The sequence below is a fragment of the Cebus imitator genome, unplaced genomic scaffold (genome assembly GCF_001604975.1).
Source record: "Cebus imitator isolate Cc_AM_T3 unplaced genomic scaffold, Cebus_imitator-1.0 Scaffold56, whole genome shotgun sequence".
Classification (NCBI taxonomy): Eukaryota; Metazoa; Chordata; class Mammalia; order Primates; family Cebidae; genus Cebus; species Cebus imitator.
In genome coordinates this window covers 7383674-7405324 of record NW_016107371.1, presented here as the reverse complement: position 1 = coordinate 7405324, position 21651 = coordinate 7383674, and the positions used below count along the sequence as shown (strand labels likewise).

At 36.0% G+C, this 21651-nt stretch overlaps 1 protein-coding gene across 3 annotated transcripts in view; it reads right to left on the bottom strand.

Annotated features, from left to right (window-relative positions):
• EMC2 (ER membrane protein complex subunit 2) overlaps nucleotides 1-21651 on the bottom strand; it is a 64549-nt gene that overhangs the window by 29766 nt on the left and 13132 nt on the right. For 2 of the 3 annotated variants that reach the window (XM_037738715.1, XM_017529007.2), the window contains 4 exons: nucleotides 11704-11817; nucleotides 11165-11229; nucleotides 8722-8822; nucleotides 6048-6105 (listed from right to left, as the gene is read on the bottom strand). In XM_037738715.1, the coding sequence (XP_037594643.1) occupies nucleotides 6048-6105; nucleotides 8722-8822; nucleotides 11165-11229; nucleotides 11704-11817 (338 nt within the window). The remainder of the gene's footprint in view (nucleotides 1-6047; nucleotides 6106-8721; nucleotides 8823-11164; nucleotides 11230-11703; nucleotides 11818-21651) is intronic. The other variant, XM_017529006.2, reaches the window with a different exon arrangement.

The window sequence follows — 21651 nt, the reverse complement described above, 5'->3', positions numbered from 1 at the left end:
TGGCAGGTATTCAATAAATGTTTACAGAAGGAAAGAAGAGACTGAGAAAAGATTAGATAATCTTTGATAAAAGAATAATACATTTAGCAAAGCTGAATTAAGTCATCTTGCTCTCAAATGTTTACCTAACCACTAAGGGACCTAGTTACTACAAGATGAGTATCCCTTAACCAAAAGGCTTGAAACTAGAAGTGTTTCGCATCTCAGATATTTTCAAATTTTGGAATATTTCTGTATGTATTAGATATCACAGCAAAAAGGATCCAACTCTAAACACAAAATTGGTTTACATTTCCTACACACCTAATACACACAGCCTGAAGGTAACACTTTTATACAATGTTAAACAATTTTGGGGAGAAAACAATATTTTGTGTTTTGACTGTGACTCATCACAAGAGATCAGGGATGGCCTGTGACATTATTTCATTCTTCAAAAAGAGTTGAATTTTAGAACACTTTGGATTATAAATTTTCAGGTGAAGGATGTTCAACTTGTACCACTTCATACATATTCTATGAGGGGAACCATTTGGATTTCCCTTTTAGCCAGTTTTAAAAGTCACAAAAAGCCATAAAATATGAAAGGTATTACAAAGACAGAGCTACATAATAATTACATATTATCTTATATTCTAAAGAAGTGAAATAAATTAAAGAATCCCAATTTAAGCTGAGACGGAAGTAAAATATTATACTCCTAATTCCAAAATTGACTTAAATTATATTGATTTAAGAAAAAATAAAATTCAGAAACTGTTCAGAAACTTGATTTCGTTTTTTTCAATCTATGGCTAAGTGAAAAATTAGTATATTTGTAATCATGATGAAGTCTTATAATTAAAGTAAGAAAATAAGTACATGAGAAAATCTTCAGAAAAAAACAATGAGTGCTTTTTATAAGAAACTGTTGAACTAAGACAGATGGTAAGCTACTAAAATTGTTAGATTACGAAATTATTCAAAAACTTTCCTATTTGAACTCTTTTTACTGTCAGTATCTACATAAGCTTATAGAAGCTATCTTTTTTTTTTTTTTACTACAGATTGGTTTGCAGCTGTTAAAACTTTTCCTTCAACTTTCTATATTCTGAGAATCTTCACAAAATAAAGTTCTTAGCTATCTACAACAACACACACACACACTCTCTCTCTCTCTCTCTCTCTCTCTCTCACTCATATAGTGGTTTGGCTGTGTCACCACCCAAAACTCTTCTTGAATTGTAACTCCCACAACTCCCATGCATCAATAGAAGAACCCAGTGGGAGGTGATAGAATTATGGGGGCATGTCTTTCCTGCACTGTTCTCATGATAGTGAATGAGTCTCACAAGATCTGATAGTTTTAAAACAGGAGTTTCTCTGTACAAGCTCTCTTTGCCTGCTGCCATCCATGTAAGATGTGACTTGCTCCTCCTTGCCTTCTGCCATGAGTTTGAGGCCTCTCCAGCCACATGAAACTGTAAGTCTAATAAACCTTTCTCTTTTGTAAATTGTCCAGTCTTGGGTATGTCTTTATCAGTAGCATGTATACAGACTAACACAGTAAATTGGTGCCAGTAGAGTGAGGAGTTGCTAAAGAGATAGCTGAAAATTTGGAAGCAACTTTGGAACTGGGTACCTGCGGAGGGTGGAACAGTTTGGAGGGCTCAGAAGATGGGAAGCTGTGGGAAAGTTTATAACTCCCTAAAGACTTGTTTATGACTTTGCCCAAAATGTCAATAATGATATGGACAATGAAATCCAGGCTGAGGCGGTCTCAGATGGAGATGAGGAATTTGCTGGAAACTGGAGCAAAAGTGACTCTTGCTATGTTTTAGCAAAGAGACTGGCGGCATTTTGCCCCTGCCCTACAGATTTGTGGAACTTTGAACTTGAGAGAGATACTTTAGGGTATCTGATAAAAGAAATTTCTAAGAAGCAAAGCATTCAAGAGGTGACTTGGGTGCTGTTAACAGCTTTCAGTTTTAAAAGGGAAGCAGAGAATAAAAGTTCAGCAAGTTTGCAGCCTGACAATGCAATAGAAAAGGAAATCTGACAAAGGACTTATATCCAGAATCTACAAAGAACTAAAAGAGATTTACAAGAAAAAAATAAACCCATTCAAAAGTGGGCAAAGGGTATGAACAGACACTTTTCAAAAGAAGACATATATGAGGCCAAAAAACATATGAAAAAATGCTCCTCATCACAGGTCTTCAGAGAAATGCAAATCAAAACTACACTGAGATACCATCTCACACCAGTAAGAATGGCGATCATTAAAAAATCTGGAGACAACAGATACTGGAGAAGATGTGGAGAAATAGGAACACTTTTACACTGTTGGTGGGAGTGTAAATTAGTTCAACCATTGTGGAAGACAGTGTGGCGATTCCTCAAGGACCGAGAAATATAAAGTCCATTTCACCCAGCAATCCCATTACTGAGTATACATCCAAAGCATTATAAATCGTTCTATTATAAAGACACGCATACGTATATTCACTGAAGCACTGTTTACAATAGCAAAGACCTGAAACCAACCCAAATGCCCATCAATGATAGACTGGACAGGGAAAATGTGGCACATATATACCATGGAATACTATGCAGGTATAATAAACGATGAGTTCGTGTCCTTTGTAGGGACATGGATGAACCTGGAAACCATCATTCTCAGCAAACTGACATAAGAACAGAAAATCAAACACCACGTGTTCTCACTCACAGGTGGGTGCTGAATAATGAGAACATATGGACACAGGGAGGAGAGCATCACACACTGAGGTCTGTTGGTGGGGGGACTAAGGGAGGGACAGTGAGGTAGGGAGTTGGGGAGGGATAACATGGGGAGAAATGCCAGATATAGGTGATGGGGATGGAGGCAGCAAACCACACTGCCATGTATGTACCTATGCAACAATCCTGCATGTTCTTCAAATGTACCCCAGAACCTAAATGTACCTAAATGTACCCCATATATATATATATATATACACATACACACACACACACATACACACATATATATATAAAGAAAAGAAAATCCCATTTTCTGAGGAGAAGTTCAAGCCAGCTGCAGAAATTTGCATAGGTAACAAGGAGCCAATTGTTAATTCCACAGACAACAGAGGAAATGCCTCCAGGGCATGTCAGAGGTATTCATGGCAGCCCCTCCCATCACAGGCCTAGAGCCTAACAGGAAAAGGTGGTATGGGCTAGACCCAAGGTCCCATGCTATGTGCAACCTAGGGACTTGGTGCCTAGCATACCAGGCACTCCAAACGTGGCTGAAAAGAGCTAACATAGAGCTCGAGCCTAGCTTCAGAGGATGCAAGCCCAACCCTTAGCAGCTTCCACATGGTTTGAGCCTGTGAGTGCACAGAAGTCAAGAATTGAAGTTTGGGAACCTCCGTCTAGATTTCAAAGGATGTATGGAAATGCCTGGGTATCCAGGCAGAAGTTTGCTGCAGGGGCAGGGCTCTCATGGAGAACCTCTGCTAGGGCCGTGTGGAAGTGAAATGTGGCGTAGGAGCCCCCACACACAGTCCCTACCCAGGGAATGCCTAGTGGAGCCGTACAGAGGGCCAACATCCTCCAGACCCCAGAATGGTATCTCCACCAACAGTTTGCACCGTGCACCTGGAAAAGCTACAGACACTCATGACCTGCCTGGGAAAGCAGCTGGGAGGGAAGATGTAAACTGCAAAGCCACAGAGATGGAGCTGTTCAAGACCATGGGAACCTACCTCTTGCATCAGCATTACCTGAATGTGAGACATGGAATCAAAGATCATTTTGGAGCTTTAAGATTTGACTGCCCTGCTGGATTGCAGACTTGTATGGGGCCCATAGCCCCTTTGTTGTGGCTAATTTCTCCCATTTGGAATGGCGGTATTTACCCAATGCCTATACCCCCATTGTATCTAGGAAGTAACTAACATGCCTTTGATTTTACAGGCTCATAAGTGGAGGACACTTGCCTTGTCTCAGATAAAATGCTGGACTGTGGACTTCTGAGTTAATGCTGAAATTAGTTAAGGCTTTGTGGGACTGCTGGGAAGGCATGATTGGTTTTGAATTTGTGAAAATATGAGATTTGGGAGGGGCCTGGGGAAGAATAATATGGTTTGGTTATGTCCCCACCCAAATCTCATCTTGAATTGTAACTCCACAGTTTGCACATGTTGTGGGAGGAACCCAGTGAGAGGTGACTGAATTATGGGGTTGAGTTTTTCCTATACTGTTCTTGTGATAGCGAGTGAGTTCCATGAGAGCTGATGGTTTTAAAAATGGGAGTTTCCCTGTACAAGCTTCCTTTGCCTGCTGCCATCCACAGAAGATGTGACTTGTTCCTCCTTGCCTTTTGCTGTGATTGTGAGGTCTTCCCAGCCATGTGCAACTGTAAGTCAAATAAACACTTTTCTTTTGTAAATTGCCCAGTCTCAGGTATGTCTTTATCAGCAACATGAAAACAGACTAATACACACACACACACACACACACACACACACACACACACACACACACACACACACACACACATATCCCTCTAGGAAGTTTTCACAGAAAATCTCCCTGGGGTGGGAAAAGATTAAAAGTAAGCAACTATCATTTAAGGAACATACCAACTACTATAATACCTAAGTATTACTACAGAATATCAATTATGATCAATGCCTAGGAATATGCTCTAGGAACTACAGACATCAAGTTACTGTTGTTCAATTACCAAGCATTTTACATCTTAAAATCTACAGTCAGATATTATGTAAGATTTTTAAAATGTCTATTTTAAAAGAAATACTTGCCAAGTAATAGAAAAACTTCATGTATCTTTATTGTGTTAATAGAACAATTTCTTCCTCTATAAAAGGAAAAAAAAACTCAACCTGGTTTTTGTTTAAAAAATTTAGAGGCCGGGCGCGGTGGCTCACGCCTGTAATCCCAGCACTTTGGGAGGCCCAGGTGGGTGGATCACGAGGTCAAGAGATCGAGACCATCCTGGTCAACATGGTGAAACCCCGTCTCTACTAAAAATACAAAAATTCAGCTGGGCATGGTGGCACATGCCTGTAATCCCAGCTACTCAGGAGGCTGAGGCAGGAGAATTGCCTGAACCCAGGAGGCGGAGGCTGCGGTGAGCCGAGATCATGCCACTGCACTCCAGCCTGGGTAATGAGAATGAAACTCCATCTCAAAAAAAAAAAAAAAAAAAAAAAAAAAAAAAAAATTTAGAAATATTTAATTTAGCAGGCATATGTGTGCAAGGAAATATTGACACAAAACATTAAAATGACTAATGCTAGCCCCCTTTTCTAATAAGATATCTTCTAGAAGTCAAATTTTATTGGAGAGTCTTAAATCTATTTAAAATAAAATGTGGCTCACCAGGAAACACTAAAATGACTAAAGTCTCTCTGTAACTTTTTAGTTGAAAGGTTAAGTCTGAGGGAAGCTATTATGGTAATAAACCACAGTGCTCCCAGCATTAAAAACAGAATTCACCAGGGTATTTTTCAAACAAATATACTGCTATATAGGTATCTTTAGAACAAATATTCTCTCCAATAAACTAAAATACTTTTTCAAAATTATGGTAAATTAAAGGGGTATATATTTCTTCTTACTCATGTATAAGGCAGAAAAAAGCAAAAACAAAACAAAATGCCTTCATTAATTCCATATACTAATTACTGAAATGGCTTCTTTTATTTTACATTAAGACAATTAAAAAGTAACTGCACAAACTAAACAACTTAGTTTTTCATAAACTTCAAAATGTTTTATGCAAACACATAGTCTGCTCTTTCCAAATCTTAACTAGCCCACTTTTCTAATAAGATATCTTACAGAAGTCAAATTTTATTGGAGAGTCTTAAATCTATTTTAAATAAAATGTGGCCCATCGTGAACTATTTAAAATTTAAAACAAAAATATTTTAATAAAAAATTAAAAATATAAAACCAGGTTCCTTATGTATCTTTCCATTATTTCCTCAAAGAATTAATTTTATCTTTTAAATTAAACTTTAGATTTTTTTCAAGACAATCTGCCAACTTACAGTGTTAGTTGGATCTTCTTGTAAAATCCTATCATACAGCTGTATAGCATCATCATATCTATTTAAAAAGAAAAAGAAACACCTACAATTATTACCTTAAAAATATGGTGACGAATAGTAAATACAGAAAAAAATTAAAGTGGCTTTAATCTTTTAATTTAAATGCATTTATAATTGTTATTGAAGTCTTCCCATCTTCGCAGAACACTAAATGTTTACTATAGTCTTACTTCGTTAAGTAAAGCAAATCATGTATATAGTACTTACAGAAAATTTCCTTAAAAAAAAAATTAATTCAATTTATCCAAAGTACAAAAGTAAAAACCAGTCATACAAGCTGAAGAGACAGAAAAACCATCAGAATTAGATGCAGACATAGCAGAAGTATTGTCATAAACAGGCTAGGAATTTAAAAGATGGTTATGTATTTTCATGGAAAAATAAACAAGATGTAAAAACAGGTGGGTAACGTAAACAGAGAGATGGAAACTCTAAAAAAGAAATCAAAATAAAATACTGGAAATTAAAACAATGTAAAAGAAATGATGAATGCCTTTGATGGGCTTGGGCTTATTAGTAGACTGGACATAACCCAAAAGAGTCAGGAGATTGAAGAATTGTCAATAAAAATTTTCAAAACTGAAATAAGAAGACAAAACCAACTAAATAATAGAACACAATATCCAAGAAGTGTGTACAATTACAAAAGATGTAACATATATGTAATGGGAATACTAGAAGGAAAAAAGAAATATTGGAAACGTTTGAAGTATTAATGGTTAAAATTTTTCCTAAACTTGTAATAGACACACAAAACTACAGATCAAGTAAGCTCTAAGAACATCAAGCAGAATAAATACCAAAAAATCTATACTTATGTATAACATATTCAAACTACAGAAAATCAAAAACAAAGAGAAAATTTTAAAAGATGCCAGAAGAAAAAAACACATTACTTATACAGGTACAAGGATAAGAATTATATCAGACTTCTCTTCAGAAACCATGCAAACAAGAAAAGAGTAGGGAAATATTTATGTGACAGAGAAATATACTCCAGACAAACAAAAATTAAAGCAATTTGCTGTTAGCAGACCTGCCCTGCAAGAAACGTTAAAAGCTGCTCTTCAGATAAAAGGAAAATGATATTGGTCAGAACCTTTGATCTATATAAAGGAAGGAAGAGCATTAGAAAATGAATAAAGGTAAAATAAAATTTTTATTTTTCTAATTCTTATTGATCTGATAACAGTTTGCTCAAAATAGTAACAGCAACAATGTATTTGGTAATTATGGTTTATGAATAAGTGAAATGAATGAAAGCAGTGTTACAAATGACAAAAAAGAGGAATTAAAAATACTCTGTTGTAAGGTATTTGCCTGTCAATCAGTATAGTATTGCTTGAAAGCTGACTTGAATAGTTGTAAATATATATTGCAATCTCTCAGACAGCTATTTAAAAATTTAAAAAGAATATATTGAGAGACAGAAAAAATGAAATCGTATAAATTCTCAATTAAATCAGAGAAGGCAGAAAACAGAAATGACAAAAGAAAAAAATAACAAGAACAATCAATAGAAAATTTATGAATATGGCAGATATTAAAACAACTTTATTAACTTTAAATGTAAATAGTTTAAGTATACCAATAAAAAGACAGAGACTATCAAAGTGGATTTACAAACATGACCCAACTAAATGCTGTCTACACAAAACCCTCTAAATACAAAGTTATAATAGAATAAAAGTAAAGGGAAGGAGAAAGATATGCCCTAATACTAATCAAAAGAAAGCTCAGGAGCTACATTTAAGCTGACTTCAGAGCAAGAAAAATTAGGAGGGATAAAGAGGGGCATTACATAATATAAAGCGCTCATACTCATGAAAAACACAAAAATCCTTAACAATAGAACATCAAAATACGTGAGGCAAAAACTAATAGAACTGCAAGGAGAAATAGATGAATCCGCTATTAAAGTTGGAGACTTCCATATTCCTTTATTAGTAATTAATAGACAAAATATAAGGACACAGTTGAACTGTACAGCACAATCAATTATCTAGAAGTACTGAAAATAAAATTTTAAAAAGCAGACGGCAAAAAGAAAAATACTCTGAAAGCACTCTTATGAATTAAAAATAATCATAAATTTAAAATGTTCCTACGTCTAGAAGACACTACCGAATATTGTTGAGACATTGAAGTAGGAAAAGAATTATTGAACAGGACACAAAAATCACTAACCATTAAAAAAATGATAAACTGAATTTCATCAGAATTAAAAACTTCTCTACTTCACAAGGCATCATTTACAAAATAAAATATTGAAGCAAGAAAATAGGGAGAAATATTCACAGCACATATATCTGACAAAGTTTTTATCCAGAATATATAAAGAACTCCTACAAATCATCAGTAAAAAAGGTGAAACAACCCAATTTTGTAAAGGGGTAAAGAAGATATTTCAGAAAGAAGTTATTTGAATATCTAAGCAGACAGGACCAGGTTTTTAACCTCATTAATCTTCAAAAAATGTAAATTAAAGCCACAATGAGACAGTACTTCACACACTCTAGTGTCTGAAATTAAAAAAAAATTAACACTACCGTGATTAACAGGCTCCATGCCTGCCAGTTTTAATAGGATCACACTGTTGACAAGATTTGGTTACCTTTCCATGGCTTCAAATCTCATGCCTGTTAATCGCTTGACTCTGTGACTGCCAGGGAACTGTCTTCTTAGCTCTTGAAGACAAAACTGAAAAAATAAGAGTTGAGTAATAATTACATTATATATATTAAAAAGGCAATAAAGAATGGTGTATGTAGTCTTCAATGTATTTTCCTGAATAATTTCCTTAGCCTCCTCTAATAACATGAAGTGAAATTAATCAGTAAAAAAATAATGGATTGAAAGATCTATGACATTACAGTGAAGGCAACAATCAGTTCTCAGAAACCAATCATGCTCTTAACCAGGAAAATGAGCTGATTATGATATCCACTAATAATTCTTCATGTACTACTATCACATTATTCCTCCTTAAAAACTACTTCTATGACATGTTGGGCCCCGACTTAAATGACAACAGCACTTGGTGTTTTCTTCATAATTACAGCAGAAGCATTCTTCTGGTAAAAACTAAGTTTTTTAGTAGTCATCTCAAGTTCCTAGCAAATAATATTAACAGTGTTTAATTTTGCCCTGTTGAAATTTTTTATTAATCAATCATCCTTTCAATCAACGTATCCTGATTTGGGATCAGAAAATACAGACATTAAATTAATGGAATACCAATTTCTTTGAACAAGTATCTATAATTGACTCATCAACTTGACTAACTAAATAATCAAATATTTATTGAGTATCTATGTCCTCAGCAACATATGAAGGATTCTAAGTTCTCGACGTCCTAGAAATGTTAAAGATTATATAAATGGTCCATTGAAGCATCCTAATGCATGAGTGACCAAAACAATGCCATTAACTACTGATGAAACTATTAACTGGTAATAAAATAAGTTTTAATATGATTTTGAAATATAACTTCAAAGTTTGTGGCTGAAATTTGCCACACTAAGAAAAATATTCAAGTTAGTCAAAAGTGAAGATATGTTCATTTATTTGACATCAAGCAAAATCATATTACTAGGTCAGTAAAGCAAGCTAACTGTATAAATAATCTTAACCATTAAAAAGTTACCGCTTAATAGGATATCCTGCTTTATTAATCAATAGTATTATCTAATCTGACCTCCTACTTTATCAAGTGGTATTTGGCTATTTAAAAAAAATAAATAAATAAAAACTTCTCTCAAGATGTAAAACTGCCACCTCTATGGATATTCAATAGTATTATCTAACCTGACCTCCTACTTTATCAAGTGGCATTTGGCTATTTAAATAAATAAATAAATAAAAACTTCTCTCAAGATGTAAAACTGCCACATCTATGGATATTCAAAAGACTATGGCTCATAGGTTCTGAAGATAATCCAACAAAGGTTTTCTGGAATGTTTTCACCGCTAACAGCTCCTCTGGAATTACATGTATAGCCAAACCAACCTTGAAAAGGACAATACTAATTCAGATGTGAATTTTTTTCAGGTATTTCTATTTTTTGTTTTTGTATATTTCCTTTCAGTTTAAATATGGAGGCAGCATGAAGTGGTACTTAAGAATTCAAGATGATAAGAACAACAGAATAGACACCTCTGCTTCCTGATTTATAAAATGAATAATAACATCAAACACAAATCAAGAAATAATTATGAGGGCTCAATAAAAGCATGATGTAAAGCATTTAGCTTCATGCCTCACATGAGTCCAAAAATACAGGTATCATTATAGTGTTATTTTAAAAGCAGTATTAGTATTTGGTTTTTTTTTTTTTTTTTTTGGAGATGGAGTTTCGCTCTGCTGCTAAGGCTGGTGTGCAATGGCACAATCTCAGCTCATTGCAACTTCTGCCTCCCAGGTTCAAGCGATTCTCCTGCCTCAGCCCCCTGAGTAGCTGGGTCTACAGGCACGCTACACCATACCTAGCTAATTATTTTTATTTTTAGTACAGATGGGATTTCACCATGTTGGCCAGGCTGGTCTCAAACTCCTGACCTCAGGTGGTCCACCTCCCTCAGTCTTCCACAGTGCTGGCATTACAGACAGATGTGAGCCACTGCATCTGGCCAAACATTATTAGTATTTTAAGTTATATTCTATATGTCAGAATTTTCTTATGTATGTTTATAATATTGTGTAACAATATTGAACATTATAGTCTATGAAAGTCATTCAAGAAGCCAAAAGAGAAAATTGTTTCAAACTTTGCTTTTTATTTTAAACTCTATAAAACAGAATAAGTCACCTACTAAGGAGATAAATTTCAGCGACTAAATCTTTCCAGTAAAACTGGGATAGCAGATACCTACTTCTCAGAACTATTCAAAAGATTTAAGATACTTTGTCCTAAAATATCTAGTTAGTTCCATTTACTGTTCAGAGCAGCACTCAAAACCAGCTATAGAAAGCATTCAGTAAAAGCCATACATTAAGTCTTAACTACAGTATACAATTCATGAAGCAGATTAAATATATATTTCATTTAAATACCTACCAATGCCAAGTCATCCCGACCATAGTCTAGTGCAGCAATCATCACCTGTTCATATATGATCCAAACTAGATATACACGGGGGGGAAAAAAATCTAAATTTAATATTTAAAAACATAACCCAAATTGAAATTAACGAATTCTAGTTTCTGATATTTCCAGAGAATTATTACTTAGAACTGAAAATTGATTTACTGTATTATCTCTGAAACTAAGAACACATTCTTATATGTTTCAACAGTGTAAATATGTTAATATAATGTTAAAATCTCCAACTATTTAATACATTTACTGTTTTAAAAGAGTCCTTACACAATACATTTTGCCTAGACATCTGGCAGCCCTGTGAGCTTTAAAACAAAATGCCATAGCTTTATTACTACCAGGCAATTATAAATCCTTCTCAAAATAAACTATCATTAAAATTCTTGGGACAAGAAGTCACAGAGAAGATTAATACAACAACTATAAAAATCATAAATGAAAGAAGTTAAAACAGTCCATAAATGAGACATGTACTGAACCTGCATAAAAGTACTTACTATCATCTCCAAGCTTAGAAGCATATTCATTAATTAATTCTTCTCCAACTTCCACAATTTGCTCACTATTTCGTGAGTTTTCTTCTCTCCATTTTCTCATTTTATCTCGCATTTCTGAAAAAAATTACATGACATTTAACTGTGTATGTATATACATACAAACATATATATATAATAGATATCAAAAAATTGACAAGACAAAATCAACATTTTAGGTAAGGAAAATAAACTCACAATCATGTAGATGTCTATGGTATCTCAAAGTTGATAAAGTAAAACATTAATTGAACAAAAGCAACGGATCCTTTAGAAAACCAAAATACCATTCTGACTGGTATTACGACTATCTTTAGAAGTGATGAATGGGCCAGGCACAGGCACGGTGGCTTGTGTCTGTAACCCCAGGACTTTCGGAGCCCAGGGCAGGAGAATCACTTGATCCAGTAGTTCAAGACCAGCCTAGCCAACATGGCAAAACCCTGTCTCTACTAAATTAACAAAAATTAGCCAGCTGTGGTGGCTCACACCTGTAATCCCAGCTACTCAGGAGACCTAGGCAGGAGAATCGCTTGAAACTGGGAGGCGGCCAGGCGTGGTGGCTCACGCCTGTAATCCAAGCACTTTGGAGGCCAAGGCGGGCGGATCAACTGAGGTTGGGAGTTCAAGACCAGCCTGACCAACATGGTGAAACCCTATTTTAAAAGTAATTAAAAAAAAAGAAAAAATAAAGAAACTGGAAGGCGGAGGTTACAGTGAGCCAAGATTATGCCACTGCACTCCAGCCTCAGCGACAAAGCAAGACTCCATCTCAACAACAACAACAACAACAGAAAAAAAAAGAGGCATGGTGGCACCTGCCTGTGGTCCCAGCTACTCGGGAGGCTGATGTGAGAGGATCACTTGAACCTGGGAAGCTGAGGCTGCAGTGAGCTATAACTGTGCCATTGCACCCCCGTCTGAGCAACACAGCAAGACCCCTATCTCTTAAAGGTTGAAAAGAAGTTCAGCAGGCAAATAAGAAAGTAATTTATTCTATACAGAAAGAACTACCGGTAATTCAGAATTAAATAAATACCCTGGGATCAAGAAATGAGTGTACAGGAAGTAAAAAGAGCGAGTTCCTTAGATGACTTTTATTTCATGCTAAAAAACTTTTAAGTTTTTTTTTAAAGGTACAGGAGAACAACTAAAAATTGCTAAAAAAAAAAAAAAAGCAACACGATCAGAGCTGTCTGATAGGAAAACCATTGTCATGTAAAAGAAAAACACACTGGCATGTTGTTTATATGTCAATTTTTAAAATAAATAAATTTGAAACAAACAAAAACAAAACCAAACTCCCCAGAAGATAAACTGGAAAGGAGTAAACAGTTCAAAGAAAATAAATTGATTGTATCAGTCCATATTCGTGCTGCTGATAAAGACATACCGGAGACTGGGCAATCAACAAAAGAAAGAGGTTTAACTGGACTCACAGTTCCACGTGGCTGGGGAGGCCTCACAGTGATGGTGGAAGGCAAGAAGGAGCAAGTCGCAACTTACGTGGATGGCAGCAGGCAAAGAAAGAGAGCTTGTGCTGAGAAACTCCTATTTTTAAAACCAGTAGATCTTGTGAGACCCATTCACTATCATGAAAACAGCATAGGAAAGACCTGGCCCCATGATTCAATCATCTCGCAGTGGGCATCCCAGACAACACACGGGAATTATGGGTGCTACAAGATGAGACACAGAGCCAAACAATATTACTGGTCATGGAGGATGTACAGTCTACTGGAAAAAACATGGAGTTGATACACTTGGTTTAAACCTAACCTCCATTTTTTACATGACCTTACATAGCTTACTGAATCTGTACTTAGTTTCTAATACCTATGAAAAGACATACTACTACCTTACGCTAAGGGATGAGCGGTTAGGATTATATAAAATACATATAAAATTCTCAGCATGTCTGGTACATAGTGAGGACTCGGTAACCAATAGTTCACCCTATGTAAATTAAATGGTCTAAGCGAAATACATGAATCAAGCAATTCGTAATAGAGAATGACAGGAAATTAGGTGCAAAAAATAAGTATGAACTATTTTATTTCCTTTTTAAAAAAGAGTTGGGAGAGACGCTGGAAAGATCTATAAATAACAGCACAGTCGGTAGCTACAAGTTCTGCATGGTAGCATCACCTATGTGGAAAAAAAAACTAAACAAAGCAATTAAGTAATATCTGACGGATTCAGCAATAGAGAACCCCAAAGTGCCAATAAGCATTCACTAGAAAGCACCATAAGCCAAGATATGAAGAGCATCTAAAACAAGGAAGGGTCTGCTCTCTCCAATCCCAGGTGAGTGCAAGCAGCCAGTGGTAAAAAAGACTAAATGGGCTGGAACAGTTGAGCTTCTTTCTGTGAATTCTCAAAACTGACTGTACAAAGCTGTATATTATTTCAATATGAGCTAAAAGACATTAGAAAAGGATATAGGACATAAAATAACAACATAAATCTGAATTAGAAGATCTCAGAAATGACGCAAAAGAACTCAGTATCAGAAATAAAGTAATTTCAAAAATTAAAACTAAATTAGAAGGAATAGAAGTGCAAATAAACGAAGAATAAAAAAGGAAAAAGTTAAATGTAGAAGAAATAAAAAGATGAATAAGGATATCAAATATGGCAAATATGAAGATACGCAAAGAATATCCAAAATGCAGATAAAAGGAGTCTCTGAAGAAAATCCAGCAAATACACAGAATACTAAAAACCATAATTCAAGAAAATTTTGATATAGAAAAAGATTTGAATGTATACATTGAAAGAACATCCCACGTACCTTAGAATATTAACGTTGAAAGACCAAAACCAAGGAACATGCTGGTAAAATGTTCCTTTAAATTTTAAAGAGGGAAAACAATCCCTTAAGCAAGAGGAGGACTTGAATTACAAGGGAAAGAAATATAAATGAGCATTAAAATTTTCCACAGCAATGTTTTACGCCAAAAGAAAATGGATTCACATAGTTAAGATATTTAACAAAAGAAAGTATTAGCAAAGATTTCCTACCCAGCAAAATTTAGTTCCAAGTATAAAGTACACAAATTTTGAACATGCAAGAATGTTAAAGAATATTGTGCCATGTACTCTTCCTGAGGAATCTACCACAGAACAGGTTTCAAATAATCAAATAACTAGAAAGACATCAACATAAGGACTTGCGGTGATCATAAGTCACACAGTTATCTGCAAAACTAACAATAGATAATGGTTAAGCAGGAGAGAGCTTATGGTTTATGCTCTGACAATGCAGATACAAAACAACTATATAAAGAACTAGATGATAGAATCAGAGCTGCTATGGTTTGAATGTTTGTGTCCTCTCCAAAATTCACATTGAAACTTAACCCCCAGTGCAACAGTATTAATAAGTGAAGCCTTTAGTGGGTGATTAGGCCATGAGGGCTCCAGCCTCATGAATGGGATTAGCACTCTTATAGTACAGATTAAAAGAGTGAGTTTGGCTCCAATTTTTACTCTTCCTTCCTTTCCACCACATGATGATGACACAGTATTCACAGCGCCATCTTGGAAGCAGAGACTGAATCCTTAACAGTCATGGAACCTGCCAGCACCTTGATCTTCGACTTCCAGCCTCCAGACTGTTGAGAAATAAAACGTCTGTTCTCTATACATTATCCAGTCTCAGATGTTTTGTTAATAGCAGCACAAACAAACTAAAACTGAAACTGGAACCAGGAAATGGAATTCTGCTATACAAGTATCTAAAATTGTGGAAGCAGTTTTATTAATAGAACTAGATAAGACCTAGAGGCTAGATCATAAAGGGCTATTCTGATGAGGGCAAAAAAGAAGAGAGCTATAGAGAGAGCCTAAATCTTAGAGATTACTGAAGTGGTCAGAATGCTGGTAGAACATGGACAATAAAGTTTATTGTGAAGAGGTCTCGGACAGAAATGAGGAGTGTCTTATTGGAAACTGGGAGGAAAGGCCATTCTTGTTACCAATTGGCAAAGAACTTCAATGAATTGTGTCCATGTCCTAGTACCTTGTGGATGGCAGAATTAAGAGCAATGAACTAGGATGGTGGTCCCCAACCTTTTCGGCACCAGGGACCAGTTTTGTGGAAAACAGTTTTTCCACAGACTAAGGGTGGGGGGAGGGGTGTTTCAGGATGATTCAACGGCATTACATTTATTGTGTACTTTATTTTGATTACTATGTTATTATATATAATGAAATAATTATACAACTCAACATATTGTAGAATCAGTGGGAGCCCTGAATTTGTTTTCCTGCAACTAGACAGTCCCATCTAGGGGTAACAACAGATCATCAGGCATTAGATTCTCATAAGGAGTATGCAACCTATATCTCTCACATGCACAGTTCACAGTAGGGTCCGCGTTCCTATGAGAATCTAATGCCACAGCTAACGCGACAGGAGGTGGAACTCAAGCAGTATCGCGAGCAATAGGGACCCGCAATTGAGACTGGTATCAGTCTCTCGTCTGGGGGTTAGGGACCCCTGAACTAGGATATTTGGTGGAAGAAATCTCTAAGCAAAGTGTTAAGGGTTTCTCTTGACTGCTTATAACAAGCAAAGCAAAAAACAAAGAATTTAAAATAAAAAATGAAGCTGAACTTAAAGATTTGTAAAATTCTCAACCTGGCCAAAATGTAAAGAATTAAAAGGCATGTTTGGGAGAAAACACCAAGAATTTGGTCAAGCAAATGTTTGATAAGATTAATAGAGACTGATGGAAGCCAGGTGTTATTTATCTAGACAATAATAAAAGAACGATTCTGAAGACAATTTAGAGATCTGTGAGGCTAGCACTTCCATCATAAGCTTAAAGTGCCAAGACCTTGAGAGGTTTCAAAGGAGGGGCCCAGAGCCTTCATGGGACCTCAGGGCTCACCGCAGGGCCACCTCAAAGTTTTTCTCCCCACATTCTGGCATACTGTTCCTCAGCTGCCACAGCTGTGGTTCATGCTGGCCCAGATTGCAGTCTGGGCAGCTGCTCCAGAACTCACAGGTGGGAAACCTTGGTGCTGCCCCCACAGTGCAAGAGAAATAAAGGTGATATGGTTTGGCTGTGTCCCCACCCAAATCTCATCTTGTTAACCCCCACAGTTCTCATGTGTCATGGGAGGAACACAGTCGGAGGTGGCTGAATTATGGGGGCACTGTTCTCATGATAGTGTATGAGTCTCACAAGATCTGATGGTTTTAAAAATGGGAATTTCCCTACACAAGTGCTTTCTTTGCCTGTTGCCATCCATGAAAGACGTGACTTGCTCCTCCTTGCCTTCTGCCATGATTGTGAGGCCTCACCAGCCATGTGGAACTCTGTCCATTAAACCTCTTTCTTTTGTAAATTGTCCAGTCTTAGGTATGTCTTGTTATCAGCAGCATGCAAACAGGCATTGCCACCTCCATCTATATTTCAAGGGATACCTAAGAGAGCCTCAGGGCCCAGGCAGAGAAACTGTCACAGGGGAAAGGCTGCCTCAGAAAGCCCCCACTAGGGCAATACCCAGTGGCTGGAGTTGGGGGATTATGGCCACGGTAGAGAGCCCCCAGTAAATAATGCCTAGTACAGCCATGAGGGCAGGACCACCACTGAGACTTCAGAACTATAGAGCACAATCTATGTGGAATTCCAGCCTGGGAGAACCACTGGCACTGGATTCCAATCCCTGAGAGCTGCAGCATTGTGCTGGGCAAAGCTGGGGAAAGTGGGGTCCACTGGAGCTTGGGGATCCAAGAGCCACCCCAGTGTGTCCAGAGGTTGGGCACAGAATCAAAGAAGATCATTCTCAAGCCTTAAAATGTAATCGTTTGCTTTGTTGGATTTTGTTCTCAGGACCTGTTACTCCCTTCTTCCTTTCTTCTCCCTTTTGGAAAGGAAATGTCTATGCTTTGCTTGTCCCAGCACTTTATTTGAAGCACATAACTTTTTGAAGTCCATACAGGCTCACAGCTGCAAAGGAATTTGTCTCAGAATAAATCGGACCTTGAGCCTCATCCATTTCTGACTTAAACAATTTTTAGTTGAAACTTTGAACTCAGACTTTAAGGATAATGCTGTCATGAATTAGCATTTTTGAGGCTATTGGGATGAAATAAATATATTCTGTGATAAAGACATACATTTCGGGGTGGCCAGGGGACCAAATGCTAAGGTTTGAATGTTTTCATCCCCTCCAAAATTTATGTTGAAACTTAATCCCCAGTGTGACAGTGTTAATAAGGTAGAGCATTTAGGAGGTGATTAGGCCATGAGGATTCCACACTTATCAATAAGAGTAGTGCTCTTAAAAAAGGATTGAAGGCATGAGGTCTCCCCCCTCACTTTTGTGCTTTTGTCCCTCCTGCCATGTGAGGACACAGCATTCAAGGTACCATCTTGAAGGCAGACACAGGGTTCTTGCTAGACATCAAACCTGCCAGTGTCTTAATACCGGCAGGAATTAATTTATGTTCTTTATACATCCCCCAGACTCAGTTATTTTGTTATAGCAGCACAAACAAAATAAAAAAAAAAATGCAAAAAAAATTTTTTAATGTTTTCAGTAATAATATTAGTGATAATATGAGTACTTTTCTCTAAGACCGCTGTAGTTGTAATAAAAAAAACAAGTAAATTACAGAATATTCTAGTTCTGTCATCCTCTGTGTCCTGGAGAACAAGGTCTCATATGGAAGAAAAGAGACACAAATGTAAAAGAAAAAGAACTCAAGGAAATATTCTGTAATCTTGAATTTGAAGTATCAATATGAAAAGTATTTTGCTTTTGAATATACACATATACTCCACACACATACATATACACACATACATCATACACATACATTTCCTAGCTATGACCAGTCTATTAGTAATGAGCATACACAACAACCAGACTGTGGTACTGAAATACAATTTCTCACTAAAAGAAATCTTGACTTCTTATAGAAATCACTGATGTCAAGCATGGGGCAAAAAATGTATGATCATCTTGGAACATCTGGTTATACCAGAAGGCACAGACAACTGCTAGGGTCAGGTCAAAAACACTCAGGAGCCCACCTGCAGAGCTCATATGGATCAAGAAGGAACAATTTAAAAGTAATGATAGTAGCAGTAATACAATGCATGCAAACTCATCAAATAAAGTTAAATCCATGAGTTCACAATGAAAAGTAAAATTGTTTACCATTAGAGAACACCAGAAAACCAATTCACTATTTTGAAAATGGATAAAAAGCATTTATGCTGCCTTTCCCACATGTACCACTATGTAACCCAATAACGGGTGGGAGTACTACTCTTTTTATATTAGTAATCCAACTGACAAATGAAAAAGAATACATATAGTTAGAATTTTACGATTTTGCAAACTCAATGGATTACAATAGGCAGTAAGCATCAATAGCTGCTAATATTACTGCTATAAAAGAAAGACACCAAGATATTATGTACTTGACAAAAAGATACTGCAGTCTTGACAAAAAGATACTCATAAAATCTAAAACTGATCCAGTCTCTGAATCCAGCTGCCAATATGCAAGAAATACAGAAGATGGAGGAACATATGAATATGCAATCAGGACAATCCAGACAGTGGCAAATTCTGCAGTTGAAACAGCCCAATTTCCCTTAACAGATATAGTATTTTTGAAGAGACAGCCAGAATGGGAATCCATAAATCAAAAAACAGTTAAGAGATGTCTCAAACATTTAAAAAATTGGCAACACTAAAGTATTGTGTCTAGAAACACACACTTGGATAATACAACTATTTTACTATACAAGGAGGTGATTACTAGGAAAGTGAGGATAATGGCTACTGATGTGAAAAGAGAAGGAGTTATGCTTGGAGTGGGACACCCGGAAGAATGAAGGGGATAGTAAAACTCTATTTCTTGACCTGGGTGGTGGTTTCAGATACATGTTCACTTTGTAATAAATAACTAATATTTAAATTTGTTTTGTGTAGTTTTCTCTTTTCATTTTATTTTACAATAAAAAGATACTCTAAAAAAGAGAAAGAAGGGAGAAAAATTATTTTAAAATATAGACAGAAAATCTTCAACTTTTACCAAATAAAACACTGAAAGAATACAAAAATTATTTAGGTTGAATATCAATACATTTTCCTTAAATTTCTGGTAAAAAACATTAATAAAAACTTTAAAAATACAAAGCTTATATTTACCAGAAATGATCTCAAATCTATCGAAAATTGTTACTGTGTAATATTTTGAATTATGAAGGTCAATAAAAACACCATGAGGATATAACACATAGTTCTTGAACATATTTCTTGACATGAAGGTCCCAAGAAAAAAGTTACATTTCCAAAACATCCTTTCAGACAACGGCAGGTTAAAAACACACAAAAAGCCTCAAATAACTCTAAGCTTTACCCCATTAATTAACTCATATTTCATAGCTTGCATAAAGTTTTAAACACTAAATAATAGTAAAAGAACATAAGGCTATCACTCAATCACAAATATAAGACAAATGATGAAAAAAAATTTCATTCACTTGGGAAACAAAAATCAGAAAAAAAAAGGTGCTATTTCATTCAAATCCAATGATAAATACGTGACTAAAATATTCTTAAACTGAGGTTAGCTAAATAGCATTAAGAAAACGTAGCATTATAAAGTTGTTGGGTTTACTATGTAAACCCTAGATGGTTTTATGTAATCCAGATTTTTATCCATAGTTCAGCAAATTTATTTTTACAAAAAATGCATGTTATCTTTAGATCTACAACTTTGGGTCTCAGACTCATTCAAATCACATCCTTGTGGATGGAGGAAGATTTACCAAGCAAACGGAGAGCAAAAAAAAAAAGCAGGAGTTGCAATTCTCATCTCTGATAAAATAGACTTTAAAGCAACAAAGATCAAAAGAGACAAAGAAGGACACTACATAATGGTAAAAGGATCAATGCAACAAGAAGAGCTAACGATCCTAAATATATATGCACACAATACAGCAGCACCCAGATACATAAGGCAAGTTCTTAATGACTTACAAAGAGACTTAGACTCCCACACAATTATAGTGGGTGACTTTAACACCGCATTGTCAATATTAGACAGATCAACCAGACAGAAAATTAAGGATATCCAGGACTTGACCTCAGACCTGGACCAAGCTAACCTAATAGACATTTACAGAACTCTCCACCCCAAATCCACAGAATATACATTCTTCTCAGCACCACATCACACCTACTCCAAAACTGACCACATAATCGGGAGTAAATCACTCCTCAGCAAATGCAAAAGAACGGAAATCATAACAAACAGTCTCTCAGACCACAGTGCAATCAAGTTGGAACTCAGAATTCAAAAACTAACCCAGAACCGCACAGCTTCATGGAGACTGAACAACTTCCTCTTGAATGTTGACTGGATAAACATTGAAATGAAGACAGAAATAAAGATGTGCTTTGAAACCAACGAGAATGAAGACACAACATACCAGAATCTCTGGGACACATTTAAAGCAGTCTCTAGAGGAAAATATATAGCAATAAGTGCCCACACAAGAAGCAAGGAAAGATCAAAAATTGACACGCTAACGTCAAAATTGAAAGAGCTAGATGAGCAAGATCAAAAAAACTCAAAACCTAACAGAAGACAAGAAATAGCTAAGATCAGAGCAGAACTGAAGGATACAGAGACACAAAAAATCCTTCAAAAAATCAATAAAACCAGGAGCTGGCTCTTCGAAAAGATCAACAAAATAGACCACTAGCCAGATTAATAAAAAAGAAAAGAGAGAATAACCAAATTGATGCAATGAAAAACGATAAAGGGGATATCACCACAGATTCCACAGAAATTCAAACCATCATCAGAGATTATTACAAACAACTCTATGCACATAAGCTAGTAAACCTGGAAGAAATGGATAAATTCCTGGA